The sequence below is a fragment of the Ursus arctos genome, unplaced genomic scaffold (assembly GCF_023065955.2).
Source record: "Ursus arctos isolate Adak ecotype North America unplaced genomic scaffold, UrsArc2.0 scaffold_2, whole genome shotgun sequence".
Taxonomy (NCBI): domain Eukaryota; kingdom Metazoa; phylum Chordata; class Mammalia; order Carnivora; family Ursidae; genus Ursus; species Ursus arctos.
In genome coordinates, this window is record NW_026622874.1 from 65,363,443 (window position 1) to 65,390,505 (window position 27,063).

Genomic DNA, 27,063 nt, shown 5'->3' on the forward strand with positions numbered 1-27,063 from the left:
GCAGGGGGAGTGGGAGAGGAAGAAGCAGGCTCATAGCGGAGGAGCCTGATGTGGGGCTTGATCCCATAACGCCGGGATCACGCCCTGAGCCGAAGGCAGACGCTTAACCGCTGTGCCACCCAGGCGCCCCTATCCATTTGTCTTTAAAATCAGGCAGGAGAAAAAAAGAATTACAAGCAAAAGTACATTTATGCTGTCTTGCATATTTATCTATGTAGTTATCTTTATCAGGGTCTTTATTTGTTCCTTCATGGGGATTCAGGTTACTGTCTAGTGACCTTTTATTTCAGCCTGAAGGACCCCCTTTTCATTCTTGTAGGCAGGTTTACTAGCAACAAATCCTCTCTGGTTTTGTTAGATCTAGGAATGTCTTAATTTCTCCTTCATTTTTTTAAAAGATTTTATTTATTTATTTATTTGAGAATGAGAGAGAGCACAGAGGGAGAGGGAGTAGGAGAGGCAGACTCCCCACTGAGCAGAGAGTCCAGTGCAGGGCTCGATCTCAGGACCCTGAGATCATGACCTGAGCTGAAGGCAGATGCTTAACTGACTGAGCCACCCAGGTGTCCTCTCCTTCATTTTTGAAGGATTATTGTGCTCAATAGAGAATTCTTCGTTGGCAGTCTTTTTCTTTTGTTACGTCTTCCATGGTTTATGATAAAAAATTAGGTGTTAATCTCATGTTGTTCTCTCTTTCTGCTTTTATGATTCTCTTTCTCTTTGACTTTGGTTATGACGTGTCTAGATGCACATCTCTTTGAATTTATCCTACATGGAGTTCTTTGTGTTTCTTGGATGTTTAATATTTTTCATCAATTTGGGAAGTTTCCAGCCATTATTTCTTCAAATATCATTTCTTCCTCTTTTTTTTCTCTCTTTTCCTTGTAAGACTCTCATTTTTCATATATTGATAACACTCAGTGGTGTCCTATGGGTCTCTGATGCTATTCATTTTTCTTCATTCTTTTTTCTTTCTGTTCATCAGACTGGATAATCTCAGCTGACCTGTTTTCTTCTGCCTGTTCAGATCTGCTGTTTAGTTCCTCTAGTGAATTTTTCATTTCAGTTATTATACTTTCCAACTTCAAAATTTATTTTTGGTTCTTTATTGATATTCTCTATATGCTAAGACATTGTTTTCATACTTTCCTTTAGTTATTTAAACATGAGTTTCTTTAGTTCTTTGAACAAAATAGTTGATTAAAAGTCATTGTCTAGTAAGTCCAGTGTCGGAGCATCTGCAGGGGTAATTTCCTTTTTTTTTTTTTTTTTTTTTAGATTTTATTTATACAGAGAGCGAGAAAGAGAGAGAGAGTAGAGATGGAGAGGGAGAAGCAGTCTCCCTGCTAAACAGGAAGCCTGATGCAGGGCTCAATCCTAGGACCCTGAGATCACAACCTGAGACGGAGGCAGCTGCTTAACCAACTGAACCACCCAGGCACCCCGGGACAGTTTCTATTAACTGCTTTTTTCCTGGGTATGGGCCACAGTTTCTTGTTTCTTTCTTTTTTTTTTTAAAGATTTTTATTTATTTATTTGAGAGAGAGCACAAGCAGGCAGCAGGCAGAGGGAGAGAGAGAAGGAGGCTCCCCACTGAGCAGGGAGCCCGACATGGGGCTCCATCCCAAGACCCCAGGATCATGACCAGAGCGGAAGGTAGATGCTTAACTGACTGAGCCACCCAGGCGCTCCTACTTTCTTGTTTCTTTGCATTTCTAATAATGTTTTGTTGAAAACTTGACCTTTTTTTCAGATTTTATTTATTTGATAGAGCACGTGCATGCTCACAAGCAGGGAGAGCAGCAGACAGAGAGAGGGAGAAGCAATCTCCCTGTGGAGCAGGGATCCTGATTCGGGGCAAATACCAAGACCTTGGGATGATGATCTGAGCTGAAGGCAAATGCTTAATGGACTGAGCCACCCAGGCGCCCCAAAACTTGACAAATAACATAATCTAGCAATTCTGAAATCGTATTGTTCCCCTCACTAGGTTTTGTGGTGTTTTTTGTTGTGGTAGTTGTAGCTGTTCAGTGACCTTTCCTAAACTAGTTATATAATGTCTGTATTCTTTGTCCTCTGTGGCCACTGAAGTCTCTGCTTGGTTAGCTTTGGGATCAGCTAATTGTTGGATATCAATTTCCTCAATTCCAGCTATTTTGGGGGGGATTATATTAAATTTTTATATAAATTCAGAACAACTGAAATTTTTATGATGTTGAGTCATCCTAGTCATCCTGTCCAAGAACATTTATTTTCTATATATAATATAAATATAAATATATATAATATAAATATAAATTATATATATAAATATCAAATCTAGGTCCGAAATAAAAAATAAGTATAAAAATATTTTGAGGGTCATTTGGGGAAAATTGTATATTAGATAGTATTGAATTAATATTCTTATGTGTGATAATATTGTTTTTGTTACTTAGAATGTTTTCATACATAGGAATGCCTGCTAAAATATTTACAGGTAAAGTGTCATGCCTACATCATTTAGTAAAAAAAAAAAAAAATACAAATGGGGGGGAAGTAGAGGGAGAGAAAGATAAGGCAAATGGTGGATCCAGTTGAGGTGTGTGTACTCATACTATTCTTTCAACCTATCTCTAGGTCTGAAAATTATCAAAGAGGGGCTCCTGGGTGGGTCAGTTGGTTGAGCATCCAACTCTTGGTTTCAGCTCAGGTCATGATCTCAAGGTCATGAAATTGAGCACCATGCAGGGCTCTGTGCTCAGCAAGGAGTCTGCTTGAGATTCTCTCTTCCCCTCTACCTCTGCCCCTCCCCCCACAAATAAAAAAATAAACCTTAAAAAATAATTGTCAAAGAAAAAAGAATGGAATAAACATGAGCTGTAGCTTCAGGGGTATCTCACTGCCTCCTAAGCTATTGTTTGTTTCTTTCTTATTTTTTTATTTTGTTTAAAGATTTTATTTATTTATTTGACACAGAGAGAGCATGCACAAGCAGGGGAGAGGCAGAGGGAGAAGCAGACTCCCCCCTGAGCAGGGAGCCCGATGCTGGACTCTTCTTGCCCAGGACCCCGAGATCATGACCTGAGCTGAAGGCAGATGCTTAACTGACTGACCCACCTAGGCGCCCCTCTTTTTTTTTTTTTTTTTGAATGCAGATTCCTGTATCAAGCCTGAGGGACACAGTTCTGGAACTGGCAGTGTTTGATCAACACAGGAGAAAGTTTGATAATTTCAGTTCACTAATGCTGGAATGGAAATCCTCAAATGAAACACTAGCTCATTTCGAAGATTATAATTCAGTGGAGATGGTAGCAAAGGATGATGGCAGTGGGCAGACTCGGCTACATGGTATTATGGTGACTTACAAATGCTTTTACATATCTGCTAAGTGTTTCTGCGCTAAGTATTTCCCTTGGTGACAGTTTATTTCAAATTTTGTCATATCTCTCTTCATTTTTGATCATTGTATGTTTTAGCAAACATACATATAGATTTCTTGATTGCAGAGGCATGGTCTAGGATCCAATGTTTCTCGTAAGAACATAAAATTAATTTTTTAATGTATTTATTGCCTATTATTTGCCTAATATTATGAAAATTTCATGTATTCATTAGAAAATATTCATTGAGTGACTGCTACATATAAGACCCTGTACTAGGCACCTGAAGATGGAATGGTACATGAGATAGTCATGGCCTCTGCCCTTATAGACTTTATATAAATCTTTTTTAAGATTTCATTTATTTATATATTTATTTTAGAGGAGGGGAGGGGCAGAGGGAGGGGAAGATAGAGACTCTCAAGCAGTTTCCCTGCTGAGTACGGAGCCCAAAGTGAGGCTCAATCTCATGACCTTGATCTCAAGACCTGAGCCAAAACCAAGAGTCAGATTCTTAACCAACTGAGCCACCTAGGTGACCCCCTCATAGACTTTAAATATTACAGTTGTTAGGTGTTTTGAAGGACAAATATTGGGTGCCTGAAGAGTTATAGCAGAAAACCTAACCTAGTTTAGAACAGAGAAGGCTGCCCAAGAAAGTAACATTTATGCTGAGACCACAGAAAGGGGAGACAGAGTGAGCAGAAGAATAAGGTGAGTGAATCTTACAGAGGGACCAGAGGCACCAGCAGGAGTTCTGAGAGAGCAGCAAGCCATCACATGTCATCAGTCCTCAATCCTCTGCTTGTACCACATTTGCTGATTCACCAAAGCCAGTCACCTGCCAAAACCGACTCAGGGTGGATAAGCACTGCTCAGGGGCATGGGTACCAGCAAGCATGGTTCACTGCAGGCCCGTAACATGGAAGTTTGCCACAGAGCAATCCCAAAGGTGAAGAACAAAGAGGTACAGAGGGTAACTTTTAAGTTTCTGGCATGAACATTTGGATGGATGGTGTAACCATTCATGGAATAAGAAATGCTAGAGGAGAAATATTCAGCCTTCTCCACACCCACAGGGAGCTCACCCACAGGACAAGTCTTAAGAACTTAGCTAGAGAACACGGTACTCGTGTATGTAATACTATAATACTCTAATGCCAACAATATGGTACACTTAGTGTAAAAACTAAGGAGGAGGGGCACCTGGCTGGCTCAGTCAGTGGAGTGTGCAACTCTTGGTCTCAGGGTTGTGGATTCGAGCCCCACATTACATGTAGAGATTACTTAAAAATCTTTAAAAAAAAAAAAAGTGGTAACAAGGAAAGAGATGCTCCTTACATGCTGTAACAGTCAACCACCAGATACAATCAGTGCTACTTCTGTTTTCTGATTCATCCCTCCCTCTAACTCCATCACCATGTCCTCATCATGTCTGTCCCTTGTTATTGCAGTAGCCTCCTGGCTGACCTCCCTATGTCTGTGCTGCCCTCTAATCTGTCCTCCACACTACTATCTAGATTACCTTTCTAAAGTACAAATCTGAACCTCTTTCTTAAAATTCCTGTTTTGGGGCACCTGGGTGGCACATTCAGTTAAGCATCCACTCTTGGTTTTGGTTCAGGTCTTAATCTCAGGGTCATGAGATTGAGCCCTGCATCAGGGTCTGAACTCAAGGGGGAGTCTGCTTCTCTCTCTCTCCCACTGCCTCTCCCCTTGCTCACTCGCTCTCTTAAATAATAAATAAATAGATCTTTTAAAAAGTTGTTTTGGATACTATGGACTGAACTCTCAGACATGCCAAACACTGCACTGAGTACATTACATGGATTTTCTCACGTCATCCCCATCCCAACTATGAGACACCATGATGTCAGTGTGCTCATTCATCATTTATTGAGTTCTTACTGTATTCTAGGGACAGTTTTAAGCTCTGAGATTACAGCAGTAAAATAGGTGAGGCAGCAAGCCCTCTGACACCAGAGCCCATCCTCTCAACCACTGACTATACTGTCACTGCACTGCCTTCAGGGCCTCCCCATATCTTTCAGGATAAAATTCTATGTTGCAGCTTAACATACCAACCCCTGCCTACCTCTATGGCTTCACCTGCTGTTATTACCCATGTATACCCTACATTTTTCTCACACTCAACAACTTTATTTATTCATTAAAAAATTTTAAGGTTTTATTGTTTTAAGTAATCTCTACCCCCAATGTGGGGCTTGAACTTACGACCACATGATCAAGAGTTGCACGCTCTTCTGGCTGAGCCAGCAGGGCACCCCCACTCAACAACTGTATATCCGTAGCCACGACAAGGCTTCTCGTACCTCTTCCCTTTCATGTGTTTATGTTTTCTTTTCTTGCATCGTCTCTGGTCTGAAATGTTCCTCTTGCCGTCTGTGAGTGTTCTGTTCCACTATATTACCATTCTAAGGAAAGCATTCCCTTCCTGTGCCCTGTACCTACTGCTCGAGCAGCGCTCACCACACAGTATTGTAGGGCTTGGCTTACCTCGCAGTCACCATACTAAAGCTGCAGGCTTCTTTGATGGCAAGGATTGTGTTTTCTTCTTCATCTTTGCATCCTAATTACCTGGCATAGTACCTGGTATGTAGTAGTCCCTCAATAAACCTTTGTTGGTGGATGGATGGATGGATGGATGGATGGAGCATCATGAGAAGCTGTGTCACAGATTCAGGCATGATCATACTGTTGTGTTGAGGATAAAACAAGAATTGACTTAAGTGGCAGATTTATGTTAAAGTTTTAGAAAGAAAACAAAAGAATGAATAGGTAAAACAGGGTTGGATTATAGAAAGTTTCAAATACTAGTTAAAGGAGTTTGAGTTGTTCTAATGAGGAATACCCGTTTAAAGTGGACGAGATGAGGGACACCTGGGTGACTTGCTCACTGAAGTGTCTGCCTTCGGCTCAAGTCATGATCTCAGGGTCCTGGGATTGAGTCCTGCATCAGGCTCCCTGCTCGGTGGGGAGCCTGCTTCTCCATCTCCTCTGCTTGTGCTCTCTCTCTCTCAAATAAATAAATAAAATCCTAAAAAGTAAGTAAATAAGACGAGATGTGACGTTCACATTTATAGGACAGTTTAGAACAGCAAAAGGCCCTGAAGGGCCATATCTTTATTTTTCACTCCAATTTTTATTTTTTTTAAAGATTTTATGTATTTATTTGAGAGAGAGAGAGAGAGAGCGCACAAGTGGGGGAGTGGAGGGGCAGAGGCAGAGAGAGAAGCAGACTCCCTGCTGATCAGAGAGCCCAATGCAGGGCTCGAATCCAGGACCCTGGGATCGTGACCTGAGCTGAAGGCAGACACTTAACTGACTGAGCCATCCAGGTACCCCCTTACTCCAACTTTTAAATCAAACAAAAGTTTCCCCATACACTTTGTCAGTCTGTGTTTGGACCCACAGGCCATTAGAGCTGGAAAAGATTGTAGATTTTGCCTGGCCCAATCCCTCATTTAATAAAGAAAGTGAGAAATAAAGTGGTTGCTCAGAGTCACATAGGAATATAATAGCAATCAACACAAAAACTCAGTTTTCTGTTTCTTGTGTATTTCCCCACGAAGTATTTTTTCTTCCTGCAATAGAACATCATTTGGAAAAGATTAGGACAGAATTTGGTTTTCAGGAGACACTTTATATTCTACATGTTATTGTTTCTCACATGTCTCCAGGTCATCAGGTCCTTAAAGTACATCAGTTAAAAGGGACTGTACTCATTGGAGTCAATTTTGTGGGCTACTCAGAGAAGAAAAGTCCAGAGGTAAGAAATAAAAATCACTGAAATTTAAGGCTCTTCATTTATAACTTAAAAAAAAATCACTTGCAACTAATGTAAATCTGAGAACCATGCACATCTCTGATTCTGTTATCTTTGGCATGTGAAAGAACACTGGAATCTTCTCTCAGCTGAGGAGTTAAAAGTCTATACTCACCTTTGTGGTTGTTGTGCATTTCTAGAAGCTTTCCAGCTTGCCCAGATCTGCAGCTGTGGAGCTGCTCCTAGTAGACGATGTAACTGTACTGCCTGAGAACGCCACCATCTATAACCACCCTGATGTGAAGGTGAAGTTGGACGGGTCTAGTTAAATGGGATCCAACTGGAGGGGAAGAGTATGAGGTTATTAAGATTAATAGTATGGCAATAAAAAACTCACTTATGTGTTGAAAATCACTGATAAGCATATGTAACAGGTATAATAATTAGGTGCAATATCCTTGGTACTAATACTGTAATAATCATAGTTTGTCTTCAGTCCACTGACCTTAATCTTTTAATCCCATACTCTTCCTTAACTAGGTAGGACTTGTTTTCTCTGAATTATTTATAAACCAAAGAGAGTAGAGTGTTGTGTGTCTGATCTCTCCATAGGAGATATTTAACCTTGTGGAAGGATCTGGTTATTTTCTCGTCAATAGCAGTGAGCAGGACATTGTCACCATCACTTACATGGAAGCAGAAAGCTCTATCCAGGTGAGGTCTAGAGATAGTCCCAAGTTGATAGTCTCAGGTCAAAGTTCACCCTTACGAGAATGATTGGAAAAATTCCATTGTATGTCTCAGACTTAATATTATAAAGGTAACATTTGCCTCTTTTTTTAACCTTCATAGATTCTCCAACCCAAAACAAGCTTGTTTTGTTTTTTTTTTCCATCTGGGCAATTTTTGTTTCTGATTGAACTGTGACAGTGTAGAAGACCTCTAATTGTAAGATTTCCATGAAAAGAAGGTTCATTTCTATAAATTTCAACACACAGAACTGTGTGGATAATTAATTGTACCGTTGACTTCATAACCTGAGTATATGGTGTTTTTAGCCAGGCTATGACAACTCAATGTATTAAGCTATCTTTGTAGTCAGTATGCCAAGGGATTTGCTTTTAGTTGACTTTTAGTAATAAAAATAATACCTTATATTAACATATGTGGGTATTTCCTTTCCTTCTAAGAGGTCAAAGGAATTTAACTTACCTTGGTCATAATGTTTAAGGAGGGGAGGTTGCAGCACTGTGTACAGGGTGTGAAAGTACCTGCTACGTGGGGCAGGATCCACAGCACATGACAGAAAACCAGGTTCTCTTCATGCATCCTGCCCCGCTGGTGATGTTAGCATACATGGACTGGATTTTCTTCATGAAATCCCTTCCCTGTTCATAATGAAGAAGCTGCATGTGTATGTTGGATTCTGCTTGAATTCAGTCAACTTAAACTTTACTCTTTACCAGTTAATATTTGTTATGGGTGCATGTTGTGCTGTGCCTGAAACATATAATGTGACCTCTCAGTTCCCGTCACAAAGGAAGTAAGTTGTTGTATTTTGTGCTTTGAATGAAAATAGTTGCTTTGATTATGTTTGGAGCATGTGTGCTTCCTTACCCAGCTGCCATCTTCCTTCTAGTTAGTTCCAGTACACCCTGGATTTCTCACCTTGGAGGTCTATGATCTGTGCTTGGCTTTCCTGGGTCCAGCAGTGGCCTACCTCAGGGTGTCAGACATACAAGAGCTGGAGCTTGATCTGATTGATAAGGTGAGAAACGTTTGCAGTTTCACATCAGAGAAGCAGGCCTCATCTTGCCCTGTAGCCCCACTTTATACAGTCTGTGTGGCTCCTGTGTGTGCAGCAGGACCTTCAGTGATGTAATGGAAATACCTATCCTTAAAGAACAACATGCCAGCGTTATAAGATGAATAGAGTATTGAAGAGCAGATAAACCAGCACATGTAGGTTAGGTTTATTTGATGAAAGGCTGACCAGGAGCATTCAGCACAAACAAAAGTTTGTCACCCTCAAAGAGTTAGACTGTCCTTGGTGAATGAGACACTTCTACTAAAATTACCTTTTTTTTTAACTACTAGGTTGAAATAGGTAAAACTGTGTTAGTAACCGTAAGGGTTCTTGGCTCTTCCAAACGCCCATTCCGAAATAAATACTTCAGAAACATGGAGCTTAAACTGCAGTTGGCTTCTGCCATCGTCACCCTGACGTGAGTGCCACCTCAACACTTCCTTCTCCCCAAGCTGAACATCAAGAGTCCACTCTCCCGAGGGGAGGGGGGTGGGGGAATGGGATAGACCGATGATGGGTAGTAAGGAGGGCACGTATTGCATGGTGCACTGGGTGTTATACACAACTAATGAATCATCGAGCCTTACATCGGAAACCGGGGATGTACTGTATGGTGACTAACATAATATAATAAAAAATCATTAAAAAAAAAAAAAAAAAAGAGTCCACTCTCCCTACGTTACTTCACATTTTCTTCTTTCCTTTTCTGTCACAGTGCCTTTCAGCCCGTACTCTTCCCCATATCCGGCTCTCTACAAAGTACCCCTTCCACGTCCTCAGATGTGTTGTTTAGGGATAAACTCACGTGTTTGTGATTTTTTCCATTTTATGAAACTTCTCCTTGGTATCCTCTGGGGTGCTTCAGGATGGAGGACCTTCAAAAATCTATCTAGGGGCGCCTGGGTGGCACAGCAGTTAAGCGTCTGCCTTCTGCTCAGGGCGTGATCCCAGCGTTCTGGGATTGAGCCTCACATCAGGCTGTTCCGCTATGAGCCTGCTTCTCCCTCTCCCACTCCCCCTGCCTGTGTTCCCTCTCTCGCTGGCTGTCTCTATCTCTGTCAAATAAATAAATAAAATCTTAAAAAAAAAAAAATCTATCTAGAAGCAGAGGTGCTGGTATTCCCCTCTGCAAATGTGGAATACAGAAATTCCAAGGTGCTTTAGTATTTGCAATTTTGCCAGTCTTATGTTTATGTTGCCCTTATTTCTTTGGGGCCTTTAAACAAATATTTAGCCTTCAGGAACTTCCTGCCATTGCCATGAACCTTGTCTTGACTCTGGAAATTTATTTTCTGGCAGTTCCCTTTAATTAGAGTTAAAATGAACAGAAAATGTTATGCATCGTAGAAAGAAGCATAACTGGCTACTCTTAAAGTCAAATCTTTTTTTTTTTTTTAATAATTTTATTTATTTATTTTGGTAGGGGGTTTAAGGGGAGGGAGAGGAACTAGCAGACTCCTTGCAGAGCCGGCAGGGGGCTCCATCCAACGGCTCCAAGACCAGGACCCAAGCCAAAACCAAGAGTTGGACGCTCAACTGACTGAGCCACCTGGGTGTCCCAAAATCAAATCTTTCTTACCTAAAAATACATACGTCTTTGCAGGCTAATGGAGGAACAGGATGAATACTCTGAAAGTTACATCCTTCGAGCTGTCTCGATTGGGCAAACCACACTCGTGGCTGTTGCCAGGGACAAGATGGGGAGGAAAGTCACATCGGCTCCTCGCCAGATTGAGGTAAGGAAATTATCTCATCCAGAATTAATACCTCATCTTATTTAGCTTCATTCATCTTTTTCTGTTCAGTTTGTGCAAGTTAAAAATTATTTGACTAAGTAAAATGATAGTTGTTTAACTCTTGAAACAATATGTGATTTGTTTTAGGGGGTTTTTTTCTGTATAAAAGTAATATACTTCTTGTAGAAAATTTGGAAAGCAAAAGAAATAATAAAGATGCACAATGAAAATCAGCTGTAATTCCACTCCTTAGAAGCAACCGTTCCTTATTAATAATCCTTCACTTCTTCCCCATGCTTATTTTAACATAGATGAATCATACTGCTTTTTTCATCCTAATCCTATATCAAAAGTATTTTTTATGTCATTAAAAGATCATTGTTGGCCATGAGTTGGCAATTGTTGAAGCTGGGTAATAGGTACCTGAGAGTTCATTATACTGCTCTCTCTACTTTTATATATGTTTGGAAAAAAGTAAAAAAGAAAGATAATTATAAACGTAACTTTAATGACCACTTTTATTCCAATGAATGGGCATATAATTTTTTAAGTATTCTCATTTATAATTTTTTGCTATTATAAATAAAATGTGTGTTTATAAATAAAGTAAAATGCATGTCTGTGTATAGGATTTTTTCTTTAGAATAAGCCGCATGATCATTTATTACGAAATTGATTCTGGTCCATCCCTGTTGTCTCTTTGGTCTTCTCCGTCAAGGTGTTTCCTCCATTCAGACTTGTTCCAGAGAAGATGACACTGATTCCAGCTAACATGATGCAGGTGACCTCAAAGTCAGGAAATATTATTTACCCTTTCTCTTCACCCTGCTCTGCCCCACCCCAACACACACGCATGCCCTTCTTCCTATTGGCCTCCTCTTGTCTACTCCTAGCCAAGTACAGCAGGATCTGATAAAGAAGAAGAATGAGCACTTTCCTGTCCCCTAACGAACAGGATATAACCTACCTCTCGGAACCCCATAGATCATGTGTGGTGCTTGTGTTTCTTCTGCATTTGAGTTGATGTGGGGTATGTCCATTGGGAAGTGGGGGAGGGTAAGAGGTCAAATTGCTTGGACAGAATGTTGGGAAAAGAGATGTGATTTCTCCCTATGTTCCAGGCATTTACTGGTATGTTTAAATTCCAGGTAATGTCTGAAGGTGGCCCCCAGCCCCAATCTATCATTCACTTCTCTATCAGTAACCAGACTGTGGCTGTTGTGAATAGGAGGGGGCAAGTTACAGGGAAGGTAGTCGGCACAGCTGTGGTTCATGGCACCATCCAGACAGTAAATGAAGATACTGGCAAAGTCATTGTGTTTTCCCAGGTATTGGTTCTTCGCTCTGTTCTGCTTCCACTTTTCTATCTGGGAACCATATTGGGGCATGTGGGGTGGTGATGAGGAGGGTGTCAGCAACTCAGAAAAAACCCTTTGAGTCCCTTACGTGGCATTCTCTTAACCAAGCATGTAAATATGTAATCTTTAGTGAAAACCCCACAGAGTATTTGGCATTATTGTAAGACATAGTCCCTATCCTTAAGGAATTGTGTATGGAACAAACACACATCTATGGCGTATTCTTTTGTTGAATGCCCAAACAACAACAAACTCGTTATCATAAGCACCCTCTGCCCACTGCACAGACATCCCTCTTAGCCTGAGCTTGCTTCTACCTGTTGAGCAGGATGAAGTGCACGTTGAAGTGGTTCAGCTACGGGCTGTTAGGATCCTTGCAGCTGCTACTCGACTCATCACAGCGACTGAGGTCGGTAAGGTGGCTCTGTTCCCGGTGTTCTCTGGTAATGCCAGCTGGGCAGGACATAAAGCACAGCTCTGCTGCTTCTTTTCAGATGCCAGTTTATGTCATGGGAGTGACCAGTACCCAGACCCCTTTCTCCTTCAGCAATGCCAACCCTGGGCTCACATTCCATTGGTCCATGAGCAAAAGGGATGTATTGGATCTAGTACCCAGGCATTCAGAGGTATGAATGTGTCTGTTTGTTATATCATCTCAGGGACATCGATAGTAAATTTACCTTATCTCATCAAGTTTGAGACTGACTTCACTTTCTAAACTATACAGTGTTACTCTTTATCTCCTTTTCCCCTTGTTCTGTGAACTCTGGAAACCTACAAATCATATGAAGAATTCAATTTGAGTATTCAGATAATGCTATGTAATTTTTAATATACTTTGCTGGAAGGAATTCTCAAAAACAATGTTTCCTTAATATTGTATTTGTGAGCATTTGTGTTACATGAGTAGTAACACGTTATGAATACGAAGTATGTAGACAGGCACGCTTCCGTGTCCTAGGCTTTACGTCACTGTGCTTCACAGATGCTACATGTTTTTACAGATGGAAGTGTTGTGGCAACCACAGGTCTCTTGGTGCCATTTTTCTGACAGCGTTTGCTCACTCTGTATCTCTGTCACATTTTGATAATTCTCACAATATTTCAAACTTTTCCATTATTGTTTTATTTGTTATGGTGACCTGTGATTGATCAGTGAGTATGATTCACTGAAAGCTCAGACGATGGTTAGCATTTTTTAGTATAAAGTATTTTTAATTAAGATACCTACATTATTTTAGACATAATGCTGTTTGTTGCACACCTAATAGACTAACCGTATAGTGTAAACATAACTTTTGTGTGCACTGGAAAAGAAGAAAATTTATTTGACTTGCTTTATTGCACATTGGCTTTATTGTGGTAGCCTGGCACTGAGACTGCAGTGTCTGAGGTGAGCCTGTGCTCTGTGGTAAGTGAAAATAGCTTTGATGTCTTAATGCACATAGCATGAAGCCTTACTCAGAAACCTGGAAAAGAACAGAAATAATAGGGAGGGAGGGAGGGAGGGAGGAAGGAGTGGATGCGAAGGGAGGGAGGAAGGAAAGGAGGGAAAGGAAGGAAGGAAGGGGATGTTCAGGCTAACTTTACCTAGTTTACAATATTGTCACTGGATGGTCAGTTTGAGAGAACCCACCCAAGGTGGTCTGGGGACAGTGGCAGCCACTTCGATCCTTAGGAAGAAGGAACCTGCAGCCAAGTTACCCAGTAGGTCATGACTCAGTGCTCACCAGAACAAAGAGTGAGAGGTAGATCTTGGGGGGGAACAGGGAGGTTACAGGAGCTAGAATTAATAAGGTATTTCTAGAGCCAGCTAAAAAGAAAAGAGAAGTCTGAAGAAAAGTTACAAAATCTCTTTGTAATCCTTCTAAAAATATCCTAGATCTGTAGTCCAGAGAAACTCTGGTGTTTGGGTCTTCTATCTTTATGGGCTTCCCTGAGCCTGCTTATACGCAGAATGGAGGAGAGATGGAACTGTACTTTGTTTGGCAGAGTTCTGCACAGGGATTCAGCTCCTTTTCTTGACTAGCAAATAGAGATTGTGTGAAAAGAGCATCTGTTCTATTTCTCCCTTCCTCCAACTTTATCTAAAGCCCAACTCTTGTCTTTAGGAAAAGTGATTGAAAGCCACATACAGAGTTTCTCCTCCTGCCTCAGACCCTGCAGGGTGAGCAGAGCCGGCCCCACACGGAGGTCTCCTGCACTGTGGCGTCAACATTCAGAGATTCACTTGGATCAAACATATTATAACCCACTTGTTCTTTAGCATAAAGCTTCTTTCCAGACAACTGATTGAGATCTGCATAAAGGAAATGGGAATTTTTCTGTGGGGGAGGAGGGAAAGGTGATTTTGGAACTTGGGACTCTGTGAGTCAAGAGAGCTGGAAGAAGGGTCTTGAGGGCTCGCTCTGAACAGCAAAAAGACAGGAGAAAGAGCACATGAAATGAGTGCTCCAAAGGTAGGCAGGTGTCTACTCCAACATCTGTCTTAATGCTTGCCCTGCCTTCCCGATGGCCTTATACGGTCTGGGCCAGAGTGGTGGGGAAACAGTAGGGAGATGGTCCGCTAGTGTGAGCATAGTCCTGAAATAGCTCTCCTTTCTTGTCCTCTTCCTTCCTTGCTACCACTCTGAACTCCAGGAGTAGATGGTCTCACTTCTCCCAATTCAAGTTCTATCTGAAGCCATTTTAGAAACCCCTTCCTTCATTTTCATTCTTCTGTCAATGGATTGACTTCAGGATAACATGAGACTCTCACAGAGGCTTGCCAGAATGAGTTGAGTGCTATACACAGAGTGTACTTTCGGGGTGACTGTGTTGCTGGGAATATGAAAAGAAATAACTATGAAAATAATACCTGGTTCTCTAGTTCTTTTATACAGATGTAGCATACATTTTCTTTATCGTTACAACACAGAGGGAGGGGCACAGTGATTATTAATGAATATTTCTTAATCCATTCCTGACTGTTTTCCAGGTTTTCCTACAGCTCCCGGTAGAGAATAACTTTGCCATGGTTGTCCACACCAAAGCAGCTGGTCGGACCAGTATCAGAGTCACTGTCCGCTGTATGAACAGTTCCTCTGGGCAGCTTGAGGGGAATTTGTTGGAACTGTCTGATGAAGTTCAGATCCTGGTAAGGTCCCAAACCTAAATCTTGTTTTTACATATCAAGGAGAAGAAAGTTATATTCTCTTATCATCCATGAGGAGCTTGATCTGGCTAGAGGTAGAGAAATTGCTAGAGGGAGTCCTAGAACAGGCTCATAGTTTCTAGATCTTTGTCATTCTTGCTAATTGCATCTATTTAAGTATTGATATCAGAAGCTGTAAGAATGTGCAGTCCCCTCAACTCCCCACACAATAAACACAAAATATGAAACCATAATCACTAAAAAGGGATTCATTTCTGAGCTGCTCCGCCTAACATAGATACTATGATACCATCCACTTAGGAGATCTAAGCCTAACTTCCAGTAGGATGTGAAAGCATGAATGGTTGGTTTCTACAGATGTTCTCAGGCTGAAAGCCCTGTTGTTTGTAGTGTTCAAAAGAAAAATGATCATTTGTGGGGGGCAAATAAGTTTCTCTACCTCTGAATTTAGTACTGATTTTTTTTTCTATTTTTCTCCTTTATTTTGGTTTTGTTTCTCTGATTCAGTGAGGGATAGAGGAAAGAGCATTTTACTAGGAAGTAGAGAACCTGAATAGTGTCCCTTGTTAATTTATTATTATAGGTTTTTGTTCTCAAATCTCTTTTCAGGTTACCAGAGCTAAAATTAGAAATTTCAAAATTATTTTATACCTAATATCTAAGTGATGGAGAGGATGTGGTCGGTCAGCGCAGCTTTGTCAGAAGCAGGGCTAACACTAGATTTGTATTCTAGAATACCAAGGCATGTTTTAAGTGTCTGGCTCATTTGGAAAAGAGTGTCGTGGACCCTCAGGATAAGCTGAAGTGAGGTGGACGTTGATTTGTAGTTGATACGCGAGCAAAGGTCATCATTTTGTCTTTTCCAGAAATGAGGAAGACATTATTTTCTCACTTCAGGTTTTTGAGAAACTCCAACTGTTCTTTCCAGAGTGCCAGCCTGAGCAAATTCTGATGCCCATGAATTCCCAGCTCAGACTCCACACCAACAGGTGAGGAGAGTGGGGAAGGGCAGGCCAGCTTCCAACCTTACCCTTAGGAACATGGAAAGAACTCTTCCCTTCGAGGTGATTTTTCTAACCCACAAATAAATTTTTTTTAGTTGAAGTGAAATTCATGTTACATAAAATTAATCATTTTATTTTATTTTATTTTTATTTTTTTTAAAGATTTTATTTATTTATTTGACAGAGAGAGAGAGACAGCCAGTGAGAGAGGGAACACAAGCAGGGGGAGTGGGAGAGGAAGAAGGAGGCTCCCAGCAGAGCAGGGAGCCCGATGCAGGGCTCGATCCCAGGACTCTGGGATCACACCCTGAGCCCAAGGCACTGGGATCACACCCTGAGCCCAAGGCAGACGCGTAATGACTGAGCCACCAAGGCGCCCTGAAATTAACCATTTTAAAGTGGACAATTTAGTGGTATTTAGTGCATCACAGTATTGTGCAACCATCACCTCTAATTCCAGAACATCTTCATCACCACCAAAGGAGACTGTACCCATCAACAATCACTCTCTGTTCTCCCCTCCTCTCAACCTCTGGCAGCCACTGATCATCTCTCTCTGTGAATTTAAGTCTTCTGTGTATTTCATTTATTACATGGAATCATATAACATGTGATCTTTTGTGTTGGCTTCTTTCAGTTAGCATGTTTTCAAGGTTTATTCCCATTATAGCATGTATCAATATTTCATTCCTTGTATTTATTTTTTTTAAAGATTTTACTTATTTATTTAAGAGAGACAGCAAGTACAAGTAGGGGGACAGGCAGAGGGAGAATGGGGAGCCTGACTTGAGGCTCTATCCCAGAACCCTGCGATCATGACCTGAGCCACCCAGGTGCCCCTATTTAATTTCTTTTAATGACTAAATAATACTCCACAGTATGGATATAACATATTTAGTTTATCCATTCATCTATTGTTGGACATTTGGGTTGTTTTCACCTTTTGGCTGTTGTGAATGCTGCTGCTATGAATATTCACGCACAACTGTTTGTTTGAATATCTGTTTTCAATCCTTTTAGCTGAATTTTTTATTTTTTATATTTTTTTAAGATTTTATTTATTTATTTGAGAGAGAGAGCGAGCAGAGAGAGAGAGCACGAGTGAGAATGGAGGGGCAGAGGGAGAAGCAGGCTCCCTGCTGAGCAAGGAGCCCATTGCGGAACTTGATCCCAGGACCCCAGGATCAAAGGCAGATGCTTAACCAACTGAGCCACCCAGGTGTCCCTAGTTGAATGAATTTTTAATGATAAATATGTGATGGGATGTGATTTTTAAAGAGATAGGCATAAGCCAAAGGCAGACTTTTACTTGAACAAATAAGCACACAACATGGAGAATGGCAAGCAATTTCCTCAGAGTACAGTCTCTAACAGTAATCCTGGCAATCTCCTTCCCTTCTGGTCAGACCCAAGAGATGCCACTTGTTCCATTTGTTCCCTAGGGAAGGGGCCGCCTTTGTGAGTTCCCGTGTTCTCAAGTGTTTCCCTAATTCATCTGTCATCGAGGATGATGGTGAAGGGCTCCTGAAAGCTGGTTCCATTGCAGGTACTGCTGTGTTGGAAGTCACTTCTATAGAACCTTTTGGAGTCAACCAAACAACCATAACTGGAGTTCAGGTGAGTTCAGGGACTTACTCAAAAAATTAAAAGGAATACCATGGCCTGAAGAGGCAGATTTCCTGGTTTAAGAACTAGGAACTTCCTTGGAAGTCAGAATGAACTGTAAGATAAGAGGACAATCTTGACATGGGTATAAGCCATCAAATTAAAAGTGGCCTTTAGAGTCCTTGTTATAACAGGGATTAGCCTCAAATTGGTATACTTTCTGAGCAGTGTTGGTAAAAGGGTGTGGGAGAGGGTAGAACTATTGCCATCAAAATTAGGCTTTGTTATTAGAATTAAAAAATTCAGTCTAACATGGGGTGCCTGGGTGGCGCATTCAGTTAAGCGTCCAGCTCTTGGTTTCAGCTCAGGTCTTGATCTCAGGGTTGTGAGATCGAGCCCTGTGTCGGGCTCCACACTGAGCATGGAGTCTGCTTGAGATTCTCTCTCTCTATGAGGTGCCTGGGGGGCTCAGTTGATTAAGCATCTGCCTTCAGCTCAGGTCATGATCTCAGGGTCCTGAGATTGAGTCCCGCATTGGGCTCCCTGCTCAGCAGGAAGCCTGCTTCTCCCTCTCCCTCTGCCCCTTCCCCCCTCCCAGTTGGGGGGCTCTTTCTCTCTCTCTCTCAAAAAAATAAATAAAATGTTTAAAATAAAAACTCTAAAAAAAATCTATAAATTGATAATAAGTCTGAGACCTAGCACAGTTAAGTGAAGCTATAGAAGATGGAGCTGCGGTTCAAAGCTGGACTTCTACTGCTTCACAGCTTCTCTGGTACTGTATGAAAATACTAGCTACAGTATTCTTGATAAACAATCAGTTATGTAGCAATAAATATTGAGTGGTTTGCACAAAACAGATGAAGTGCATTCCTTTGCTCAGAAAGCTCCAACTTCAGGGCACCTGGGTGGCTCAGTCAGTTAAGCATCTGCCTTCAGCTCAGGTCATGATCTCAGGGTCCTGGGATTGAGCCCTGCGTCAGGATCCCTGCTCAGCAGGGAGTCTGCTTCTCTCTCTCCCTCTGCCTCTCCCCTGCTCATCCGTGCACACGTGTGTGCGCTCTCTCGCTCTCTCAGGTAAATAAATAAAATCTTAAAAAGAAAGCTCCAACTTCTCTCCACAATCTCTCAGCTTTAATAATTGAGGAGCCATTTCCTGTACTGTCCTATTTCTTACTGGACTCTGATTTAAGTTACCTCTGATCAGGAGCTGTTTCCCATGAAAGAACCACCGCTTTTTTATCGTGGACTGTAAACTTCAGAATCTATCGCAGCTCCTCTCCTTCTCCCACAGGTGGCGCCAGTGACATACCTGCGGATGAGCAGCCAGCCCAAGCTGTATGCAGCCCCTGGGAGGACTCTGCCAGCCTTTCCGGTGGGCATGTCTCTCACCTTCGTTGTTCAGTTCTATAACAGCATTGGAGAGAAATTCCACACACACAACACCCAGCTTCATCTGGCCCTGAACAGGTGTGGAATCAAAGGAATGATGACGATGTTGTGGTAGTCATTGTGCAGATAGGCTCGGGTTATCCAGTAAATTCCTCTCATGTTCTCTACTCAGAATCTGATCTTTCTTTCTTTCATTAGGTTGGGAAACACCAGAATGGTGCTAGTTGTTCAGTGAAGAAGAATTTCAGGGTGTCTTCAATCTTTCAAGCCCTAGTTCACAGAAAGCCTCCATAGGGAGCTGGTAGGAGTATTATTATCAAAAAGCTGTACTGGGGCACCTGGGTGGCTCAGTCAGTTAAGCATCTCACTCTTGGTTTCAGCTCGGGTCATGATCTGGGGGTCCTGGGATCGAGCCCCACGTCAGGCTCCACACTCATTGTGGGGTCTGCTTGGATTCTCTCTCTTCCTCTCCTTCTCCTCCTGCTCATGCTCTCTCTCTCTCTCTCATATGCGTGCGCCGTCTCTCTCTCAGATCTTTAAAAACAGAAAATTTTAAAAAGCCAACCTCTCGGGCACCTGGGTGGCTCAGTCAGTTAAGCATTCAACTCTTGATCTCAGCTCAGGTCTTGATCTCAGTGTTGGGAGTTCAAGCCATGCTGGGCGTGGAGCCTACTTAAAAAAAAAAAAAAAAAAAAAAAAAAGGCTTACTGGGTACTCTGTATATAAAGGTAATAGACCTGACCTGTGGCCACTGTTGCTTGCCCTCCACCATAGAATTCCTTCTGAACCTTTGAGCTGTTGAATAGAAAATGCTGTGACCAGCTCTGCCCCCAGAACTGTGTCTTCACAGTGATCTTTCAGGAGATTACCTGCTACTTTCTTATCTCCTTTCAGAGATGACCTGCTACTTATTGGGCCAGGGAATAGGAACTATACTTATGTGGCCCAGGCAGTGAACACAGGAGTGACGCTTTTGGGAATCTGGGACCGGAGGCACCCAGGTGTGGCAGATTATGTCCCTGTTGCTGTGGAGCACGCCATTGAGCCAGACACCCAGCTCACCTTTGTTGGCGATGTCATCTGCTTCAGGACTCACCTCCTCAGCCACAACGGTCTGGATACCTTCCCTTTCTGAACTTCACAGCTAACTGGATGAGAAAGCAACTCATCCCTTAGATGATTTTTTTGAAATTATTTCAAGTCTGAGGGCCTAGGCTCACGTGGCTGGCTCAGTCCGTAGAGTGTGTGACTCTCCATTTCAGGGTGTTAGGTTCAAGCCCCATGTTGGGTATAGAGATTATTTTAAAAAATAAGCCTGAGGGTGGGGCTTGATCCCATGATCCTGAGATCATGACCTGAGCCAAAATCAAGAATTGGATGCTTAACCAACTGAGCCACCTAGGTGCCGCCAAAAATAAAATCTTTAAAAAAAAAAATCTTGAGGGCCTCTCTGGGAATATTGACCATGCACCTCCTGAATGCATAGTTCACTGTATCATTATGTAGATGGTGTGGGTACCTTCCCTTCTCCCCCATTCCCAGCTTCTGAAGGAGGTTAATTGATAAATTGAAGAACAGTAAAGGATGAACTAAAATGAAGGAAAATGCAGTAAGGCGTTAGTTCTAGGAACCAGTTGTGAATACACTGTTTTGTAAGGGACATTTGAAGGCCTAACTCTTAAATATATAGTAACCATAATAAGGTTTGGCCTTGTACTGGGCTAAACTATACTCTTGATCAGCAAAGCATTTCCGCCCTGGGAAGTACTATTGAGTGCAAGAACATCAGCGTTTGGTTAAGAAATGAGTATTAGGGGCGCCTGGGTGGCACAGCGGTTGGGCGTCTGCCTTCGGCTCAGGGCGTGATCCCGACGATCTGGGATCGAGCCCCACATCAGGCTCTTCTGCTATGAGCCTGCTTCTTCCTCTCCCATTCCCCATGCTTGTGTTCCCTCTCTCGCTGGCTGTCTCTATCTCTGTCGAATAGATAGGGAAATCTTTAAAAAAAAAATGAGTATTAATTCTCTGGGTTTACAGAAAGTATATTCTAAGGCAGTGTACCCTGCCTGGGTGTATGCATCCAATCATCCATCCAAGTAGGACTGGTGAGGGGTGGGGAGTGTGTGGCTCTGTGACCTCTTCTGGGAACTGTGGATCCATGTGTCTGGGTGCAGTGATGTGACGTGGGTCCAGGTTCTATATATTTAGGGCTTGATTCAGAAGGAGTCCACTCAGCTCAGGTCATAACCCCCAATCCTGTAACGACTGATTTGCAAGCAACCACCACTAACATGTAACCCAGGGCCATTGAGCTAGCCCTGCTTTAGGGTTCACAGAGTTACAGTCTTATGATTGTTAATCTCTTGTCAGTGAAACAACACTGTTACTTTACTCTTTTGCTAGATTTTGTCAGGACTGTCCTATCTTCCATTCTAGAATACTTGGACATCCTAAATCTATACCACTTTGAATGAGGAAGCAAAAGGACCAAAAGCCAGGTTCAGTAATTTAACCTAAGCTCAAGGTGGCATTCCTCTGCCACCTTGAGACTTAAGCCAAAGTATACAAACCTTCTCTCCTGCCAGTTGTCACCTTCTTGCAGTCTTCTGCTGATATCCATCAGTAGCTAAGAGTTATCCCTGTGTGTAAAAGGGGTTTTTCCTTTTTCCTAAGAACAGTTATGTTCTCCAACTAAGTAGCTCCTTCTGTGATTCTGAAGGTCAGTAATTCTTGTTTATTTTGTGGCTATGATGGTATATGAAGGTATATGAGCCTGACATTCAGAAAATAAAGTTATCTTCAAATCTGGATGTTCCTCCTAGGAAGAGATATCTGTATGCTTGAATGGTTTACTGTTACAGAGTCTGAATAAGTGTAGAGTGACCATTTAGATCAGAGGTTGCAACCAAGTTTTTTCTCTTGTCTTTTCTTAGGTGAACCTGGGATATGGATGATTTCTGCAGACAACATTCTACAGACAGACACTGGCACTGGAGTAGGAATGGCCAGGAGTCCGGGAATCGCAACAGTCTTTCATGACATCCCAGGAGTGGTGAAAACATATCGAGAGGTAACCCTAACAAGGCCAGGGTGACTATTTCCATATTTGGGGATATGCATATGGAATATACATCCCAGGAAAAGAAATACACTGACATGTCAGATATAAAGCCAGCCAGAAAACTTTGGAACATAAAACTAAACAGTGAATAGGATTCTTAACCAGAAGGAAAAATAAATAAATAAACAAATAAGGGGCGCCTCGGTGGCTCTGTCAGTTAGGCGTCTGCCTTTGGCTCGGGTCATGATCCGGGGGTCCTGGGATCAAGCCCCACATTGGGCTCCCTGCTCAGCATGGAGCCTGCTTCTTCCTCTCCCTCTGCTCTTTCCCCCTTCTTGTGCTCTCTCTCTTGCTCTCTCTCAAAAAAAAAAAAAAAAAGTTTCAGAAGAAAGACTAGTGTGATTTTTACTTTAAAATATCACTGTGGTGGAGCGCCTGGCTGGCTCAATCAGTTCAGCGATTTGGCTCAGGTCATGATCTCAGGGTTGTGAGATTGAGCCCCACGTCGGGCTCTGTGCTCAGTAGGGAGTCTGCTTGAGATTCTCTCTCTCCCTCTGTCTCTCCCCCCTCAAATAAACAAATCTTTTTTATATTTTAATTATGTATTGGAGTATATTCGTATACATGTATCCTGTTCAGCTGTACGTGATCTTTCTTAATACAAGATTATAGTATTTCTCATTTCTTTTTTAAGTTTTTTATTTATTTATTTGACAGGGAGAGAGAGCACAAGCAGGGGGAGCAGCAGTCAGAGGGAGAAGCAGATTTCCTACTGAGCAAGGAGCCTGATGCGGGACTTGATCCCAGGGATCATGACCTCGAGCCAAAGGCAGACGCTTAACCAACTGAGCCACCCAGGCGTCCCAATAAATCTTTAAAACAAGACCACCAGGGGCACCTGGTGGTGTGTGCTTTTAAAATACATCTATATCTCAGTGTAGCTACTGGTTGGTACTAGACTGTAGGGGCCAGAGTTGATTGTTAATCTCTTGTCAGTGAAACAACACTGTTACTTTACTCTTTTGCTATATTTTGTCAGCAAACATTTTTGAGATGGGAGAAAAAATGATTTAGGAATGATTTAGGAGAGAAAGGGAAATGTGATGTCGAAGTAGAATTGGTGAAGCAACACCCTCTACTAGGTGAAATAGTCGAACAAGTGAGGGATTGGCTTGATGAAGCCTTTTCTCTTTCCCCTTAAATACATGTCGGGTCTCCCTCCTCTGTGCCCAGAGGACTTGTTTTTTCCTCTTTTCATTACTCAAATGTAACAACTATCCTTTGTTGAGCATCTACTATGGGCTTGGCATTTTGCATGTTTTTTTTTTATTTTGATTTTACATCCAGTGTAACTATTATTTTTAATTTTCACAACCCTGCAAAGTATTATCCCAATTTTATAGATAAGTAAATTGCCCAATATGTGCCCACATGGTATCTGGTGACTTCTTGTAAGGAGTTCACAGTTTAGTGGTGATAGAAATAATTACATGTAGACAGTTTAAATAACTACAACATAACTGACCAGTGATTTATAAGTGACATGTCAGAAGTGCTCCCAGAGTCCAGACATGGCTGGCTGGCTCATTCGGGGAGGGGGGCCGTGCGACTCTGATGTACAGCTTAAAAAAAAATTAGGGGGGAGGGATGCCTGGCTGGCTCAGTTGGTTAAGCGTCTGCCCTCGGTTCAGGTCATGATTTCAGGGTCCTGGGATCGAGCCCTGTGTCGGGCTCCCTGCCCACTGGGGAGTCTGCTTCTCTCTGCCCTCCTGCCCTCCTCCCTGCTCATGCTCTCTCTCTCTCAAATAAATAAATAAAATCTAAAAAAGAGGGGGAAAAAAGAAGAATACAGAAGGGGGCACACCCAAATGGCTCAGTCAGTTAAGTGCCTGACTCTTGATTTTCGGCTTGGGTCATAATCTCAGGGTCGTGGATTGAGCCTGGAGTCAGGCTCTGTACTCAGCGCAGAGTCTGCTTCTCTCCCTCTCTCTCTCCCTCTGCCCCTCCCCCCACTCCTGCATCCTCTCCTCAAATAGGTGGGTAAGTCTTCAAAACAAAAAAAAAAGAATACAGAAGAAAGTAAGTCACTTAATTCTGCTTAGACATTAAGGCTAAATTTTCTAGAAATGACATTTAAACTGACTCTTGAGATCTGAGTCACACAAAAAAAGAAAAATAAACTGAGTCTTGAGGATTAGGAATTTGGCAGATAAAATAGAAGGCTTTTTATTTTTACATTTTAAGATTAATTTATTTGAGAGAGAGAGAGAGAGAGCATGCAGGAGTTGGGGCGGGGGATCCAGAGAGGGAGAGAATCTCAAGCAGACTCCCCACCAAGTGTGGAGGCGGTCTTGGGACTCAGTCTCACAACCCCAAGATCACGACCCTGATGATATGACCTGAGCCAAAACCAGGAAGTGATTTTTAACAAAAATAAAAATACCTACAGTATAAGACAGAACATTACAAATACATTGAGAGAAACAAAGTACTTTGAAGTTTCAGGAAAGGCTGAGATTATAAGCAACTAAAGAAAGTTGCAGTTGTCTTCAAAGGCATTTTAATAGGGAGTCATCCAAAGGGAAAATGTCAAACAGAGTAATGGACAAAGACCTCCTTTTAGGAAAAAAATGTTATTTTCTTCTCAAAGGTAGAGATTTTGAAGTTTTGAGGTTTGCCACATTTTGTGGTTCTTAAATATGTGATGAAGTAGAAGAGCAGTTTGCACTTGTGTGAAAAGGATGCTTTTGGTTGAATAAGTTATGAAGGGTAGAGAGGGAGAGAACAATATTTTCTAAGAACTTAGGTACAGATTTTCCTTTGATTTGCTGACAGGTGGTGGTCAATGCATCATCAAGATTAACGCTCAGTTATGACCTCAAGACCTACCTCACCAATACCCCCAAGTCACCTGCGTTCAAGCTCTTCATCACCACCGGCAGGAACGGTGCTAATCTTAAAGGTCGGGAGTCTCTTTGTACATCTGGGTAATTGTTCCCATCATTCCCGTGTTCCTTCAACTCATTTACCCCTTAGACTAGTGATCCATATTTCCTTTTATTTCAAAATTGACTCCACCTTTAACAAATAAATCATTGACAGCTATGACCTTACAAATGACTGGATATCAGGTTTTGATATAGGCTACACCTAGTCACTGTTGTTTTTCTAGTTATAACCTTGCCTGAGAGGTGGCCTAAGCCAGGGATTTCCAAATATGGCTGATTTTCAAGGTTATCCAAGGAAATCTTTTTAAAAATATGGTCTTAGTCTCCATCCAGATAGTAATAAGTTTGGGATAAGGCCTAAGACCCAGTTCTTTTCCAGCTTCCCTAGATTTAAGAATTGTTGGACTGGGAGACATCCTATTATTTACTCAGTGAATTTACTTTGTATGTTTTTTTGTTCTGTACTGGGCTATAATTTACCGTCAGTAAAAGGTTGGGGGTGGTGCCTGGCTGGCTCAGAGGAGCATGAGACTCTTGATCTCAAGGTAATGAGTCCAAGCCCCACATTGGTCATAGAGATTACTTAAAAAAATAAAAAAAGTGTGTAAAATTTTTTAAAAGATGTTGGGGGGGAGAAAACTAAAATACAAGAAATTCCTAATAGATTCTAGGTGCACGTTAGCAGTTTTTATATATTTTATCTCATTTAACAATCTTTTTTTCTTTTTAAAGTAGGCTCCACGCCCAGTACCCAACATGGGGCTTTGAACTCACAACCCTGAGATCAAGACCTGAGCTGAGATCAAAAGTAGGACGCTTAACCAACTGAGCCACCCAGGCGCCCCTCATTTAACAATCTTATGTAGTAATTATCATCATTTTAAAAATGAGAAGTACCGAATGTAAGAGCAAGTAACATGTATAAGCTAACAACTAGTTAGTGGCAGAATTGGTAGATCTGTCCCACTCCAAAGTCCACGTAAATTCTTTCATTCTTTTTTTTTTTTTTAAGAAAGCGCAAATTCTATTTTTTTTTTTTTTGCCAAGAGAACGTGCAAAACCAAGAAGTCCAAAATATAATTACTGACTATAAAATTTAAGTCTACTTGCCCTTTTTGTCCTTCCATTTTTAAGCACTTATTTTTTTTCACATTAGATATTTAATTTTATCATAAGTGTAATCTAAGTATATATAAATATTTGGTTTTTAAAGTTTTCCAGGTTCTTTTACAAAGTACTAAATATTTATAACACATTCACTCATTGTTGTCTGCCTTGTGATTTACAGATTACAATTTTTCCCCCCAGAATCTTTCTAAAACCACAACTTATTTTATGAAACCTCATGAAACAACTCCTTTGATATTGCTGATAGTCTCCAAAAGATGAGAATGGTCACCGGACTACTGGCAGCTGAGAAAGAACTTCAGCAAACTGAGACCATTAAGAAACTGTGCAGGGGAAAACTTGTTAACAGGACACCAGCTCCTGTTTAATCTAGAATGCCATCCATTACAGCTATCCATCTCTTGCTGGCTGCGTGGCTCCTGTTTAAGATACCATTTGTAATAGGGGCGCCTGGGTGGCACAACGGTTAAGCGTCTGCCTTGGGCTCGGGGCGTGATCCCGGCGTTCTGGGATCGAGCCCCACGTCAGGCTCCTCCGCTGTGAGCCTGCTTCTTCCTCGCCCACTCCCCCTGCTTGTGTTCCCTCTCTCGCTGTTTCTCTCTCTCTGTCAAATAAAATCTTTAAAAAAAAAAAAATACCATTTGTAATAAAATTCTAGAGATCTCTAATTTGAATCACACTGCAATCGGTTATAGAAAATGAAATTTCCTAGACTGAAAAGCTA

The 27,063-nt window shown here is 41.7% G+C and overlaps 1 protein-coding gene across 1 annotated transcript in view; it reads left to right on the forward strand.

The window, feature by feature from the left end:
• Positions 1 to 27,063, forward strand: part of NUP210L (nucleoporin 210 like) — a 73,447-nt gene that overhangs the window by 39,343 nt on the left and 7,041 nt on the right. The window contains exons 17-34 of the mRNA XM_026485054.4: positions 3,138 to 3,330; positions 7,064 to 7,152; positions 7,350 to 7,454; positions 7,762 to 7,863; positions 8,789 to 8,917; positions 9,247 to 9,374; positions 10,560 to 10,692; positions 11,411 to 11,473; positions 11,841 to 12,020; positions 12,379 to 12,459; positions 12,545 to 12,676; positions 15,028 to 15,186; positions 16,102 to 16,193; positions 17,651 to 17,825; positions 19,105 to 19,280; positions 20,097 to 20,314; positions 22,136 to 22,272; positions 25,099 to 25,225. Of these exons, the coding sequence (XP_026340839.2) occupies positions 3,138 to 3,330; positions 7,064 to 7,152; positions 7,350 to 7,454; positions 7,762 to 7,863; positions 8,789 to 8,917; positions 9,247 to 9,374; positions 10,560 to 10,692; positions 11,411 to 11,473; positions 11,841 to 12,020; positions 12,379 to 12,459; positions 12,545 to 12,676; positions 15,028 to 15,186; positions 16,102 to 16,193; positions 17,651 to 17,825; positions 19,105 to 19,280; positions 20,097 to 20,314; positions 22,136 to 22,272; positions 25,099 to 25,225 (2,419 nt within the window). The remainder of the gene's footprint in view (positions 1 to 3,137; positions 3,331 to 7,063; positions 7,153 to 7,349; positions 7,455 to 7,761; positions 7,864 to 8,788; positions 8,918 to 9,246; positions 9,375 to 10,559; positions 10,693 to 11,410; positions 11,474 to 11,840; positions 12,021 to 12,378; positions 12,460 to 12,544; positions 12,677 to 15,027; positions 15,187 to 16,101; positions 16,194 to 17,650; positions 17,826 to 19,104; positions 19,281 to 20,096; positions 20,315 to 22,135; positions 22,273 to 25,098; positions 25,226 to 27,063) is intronic.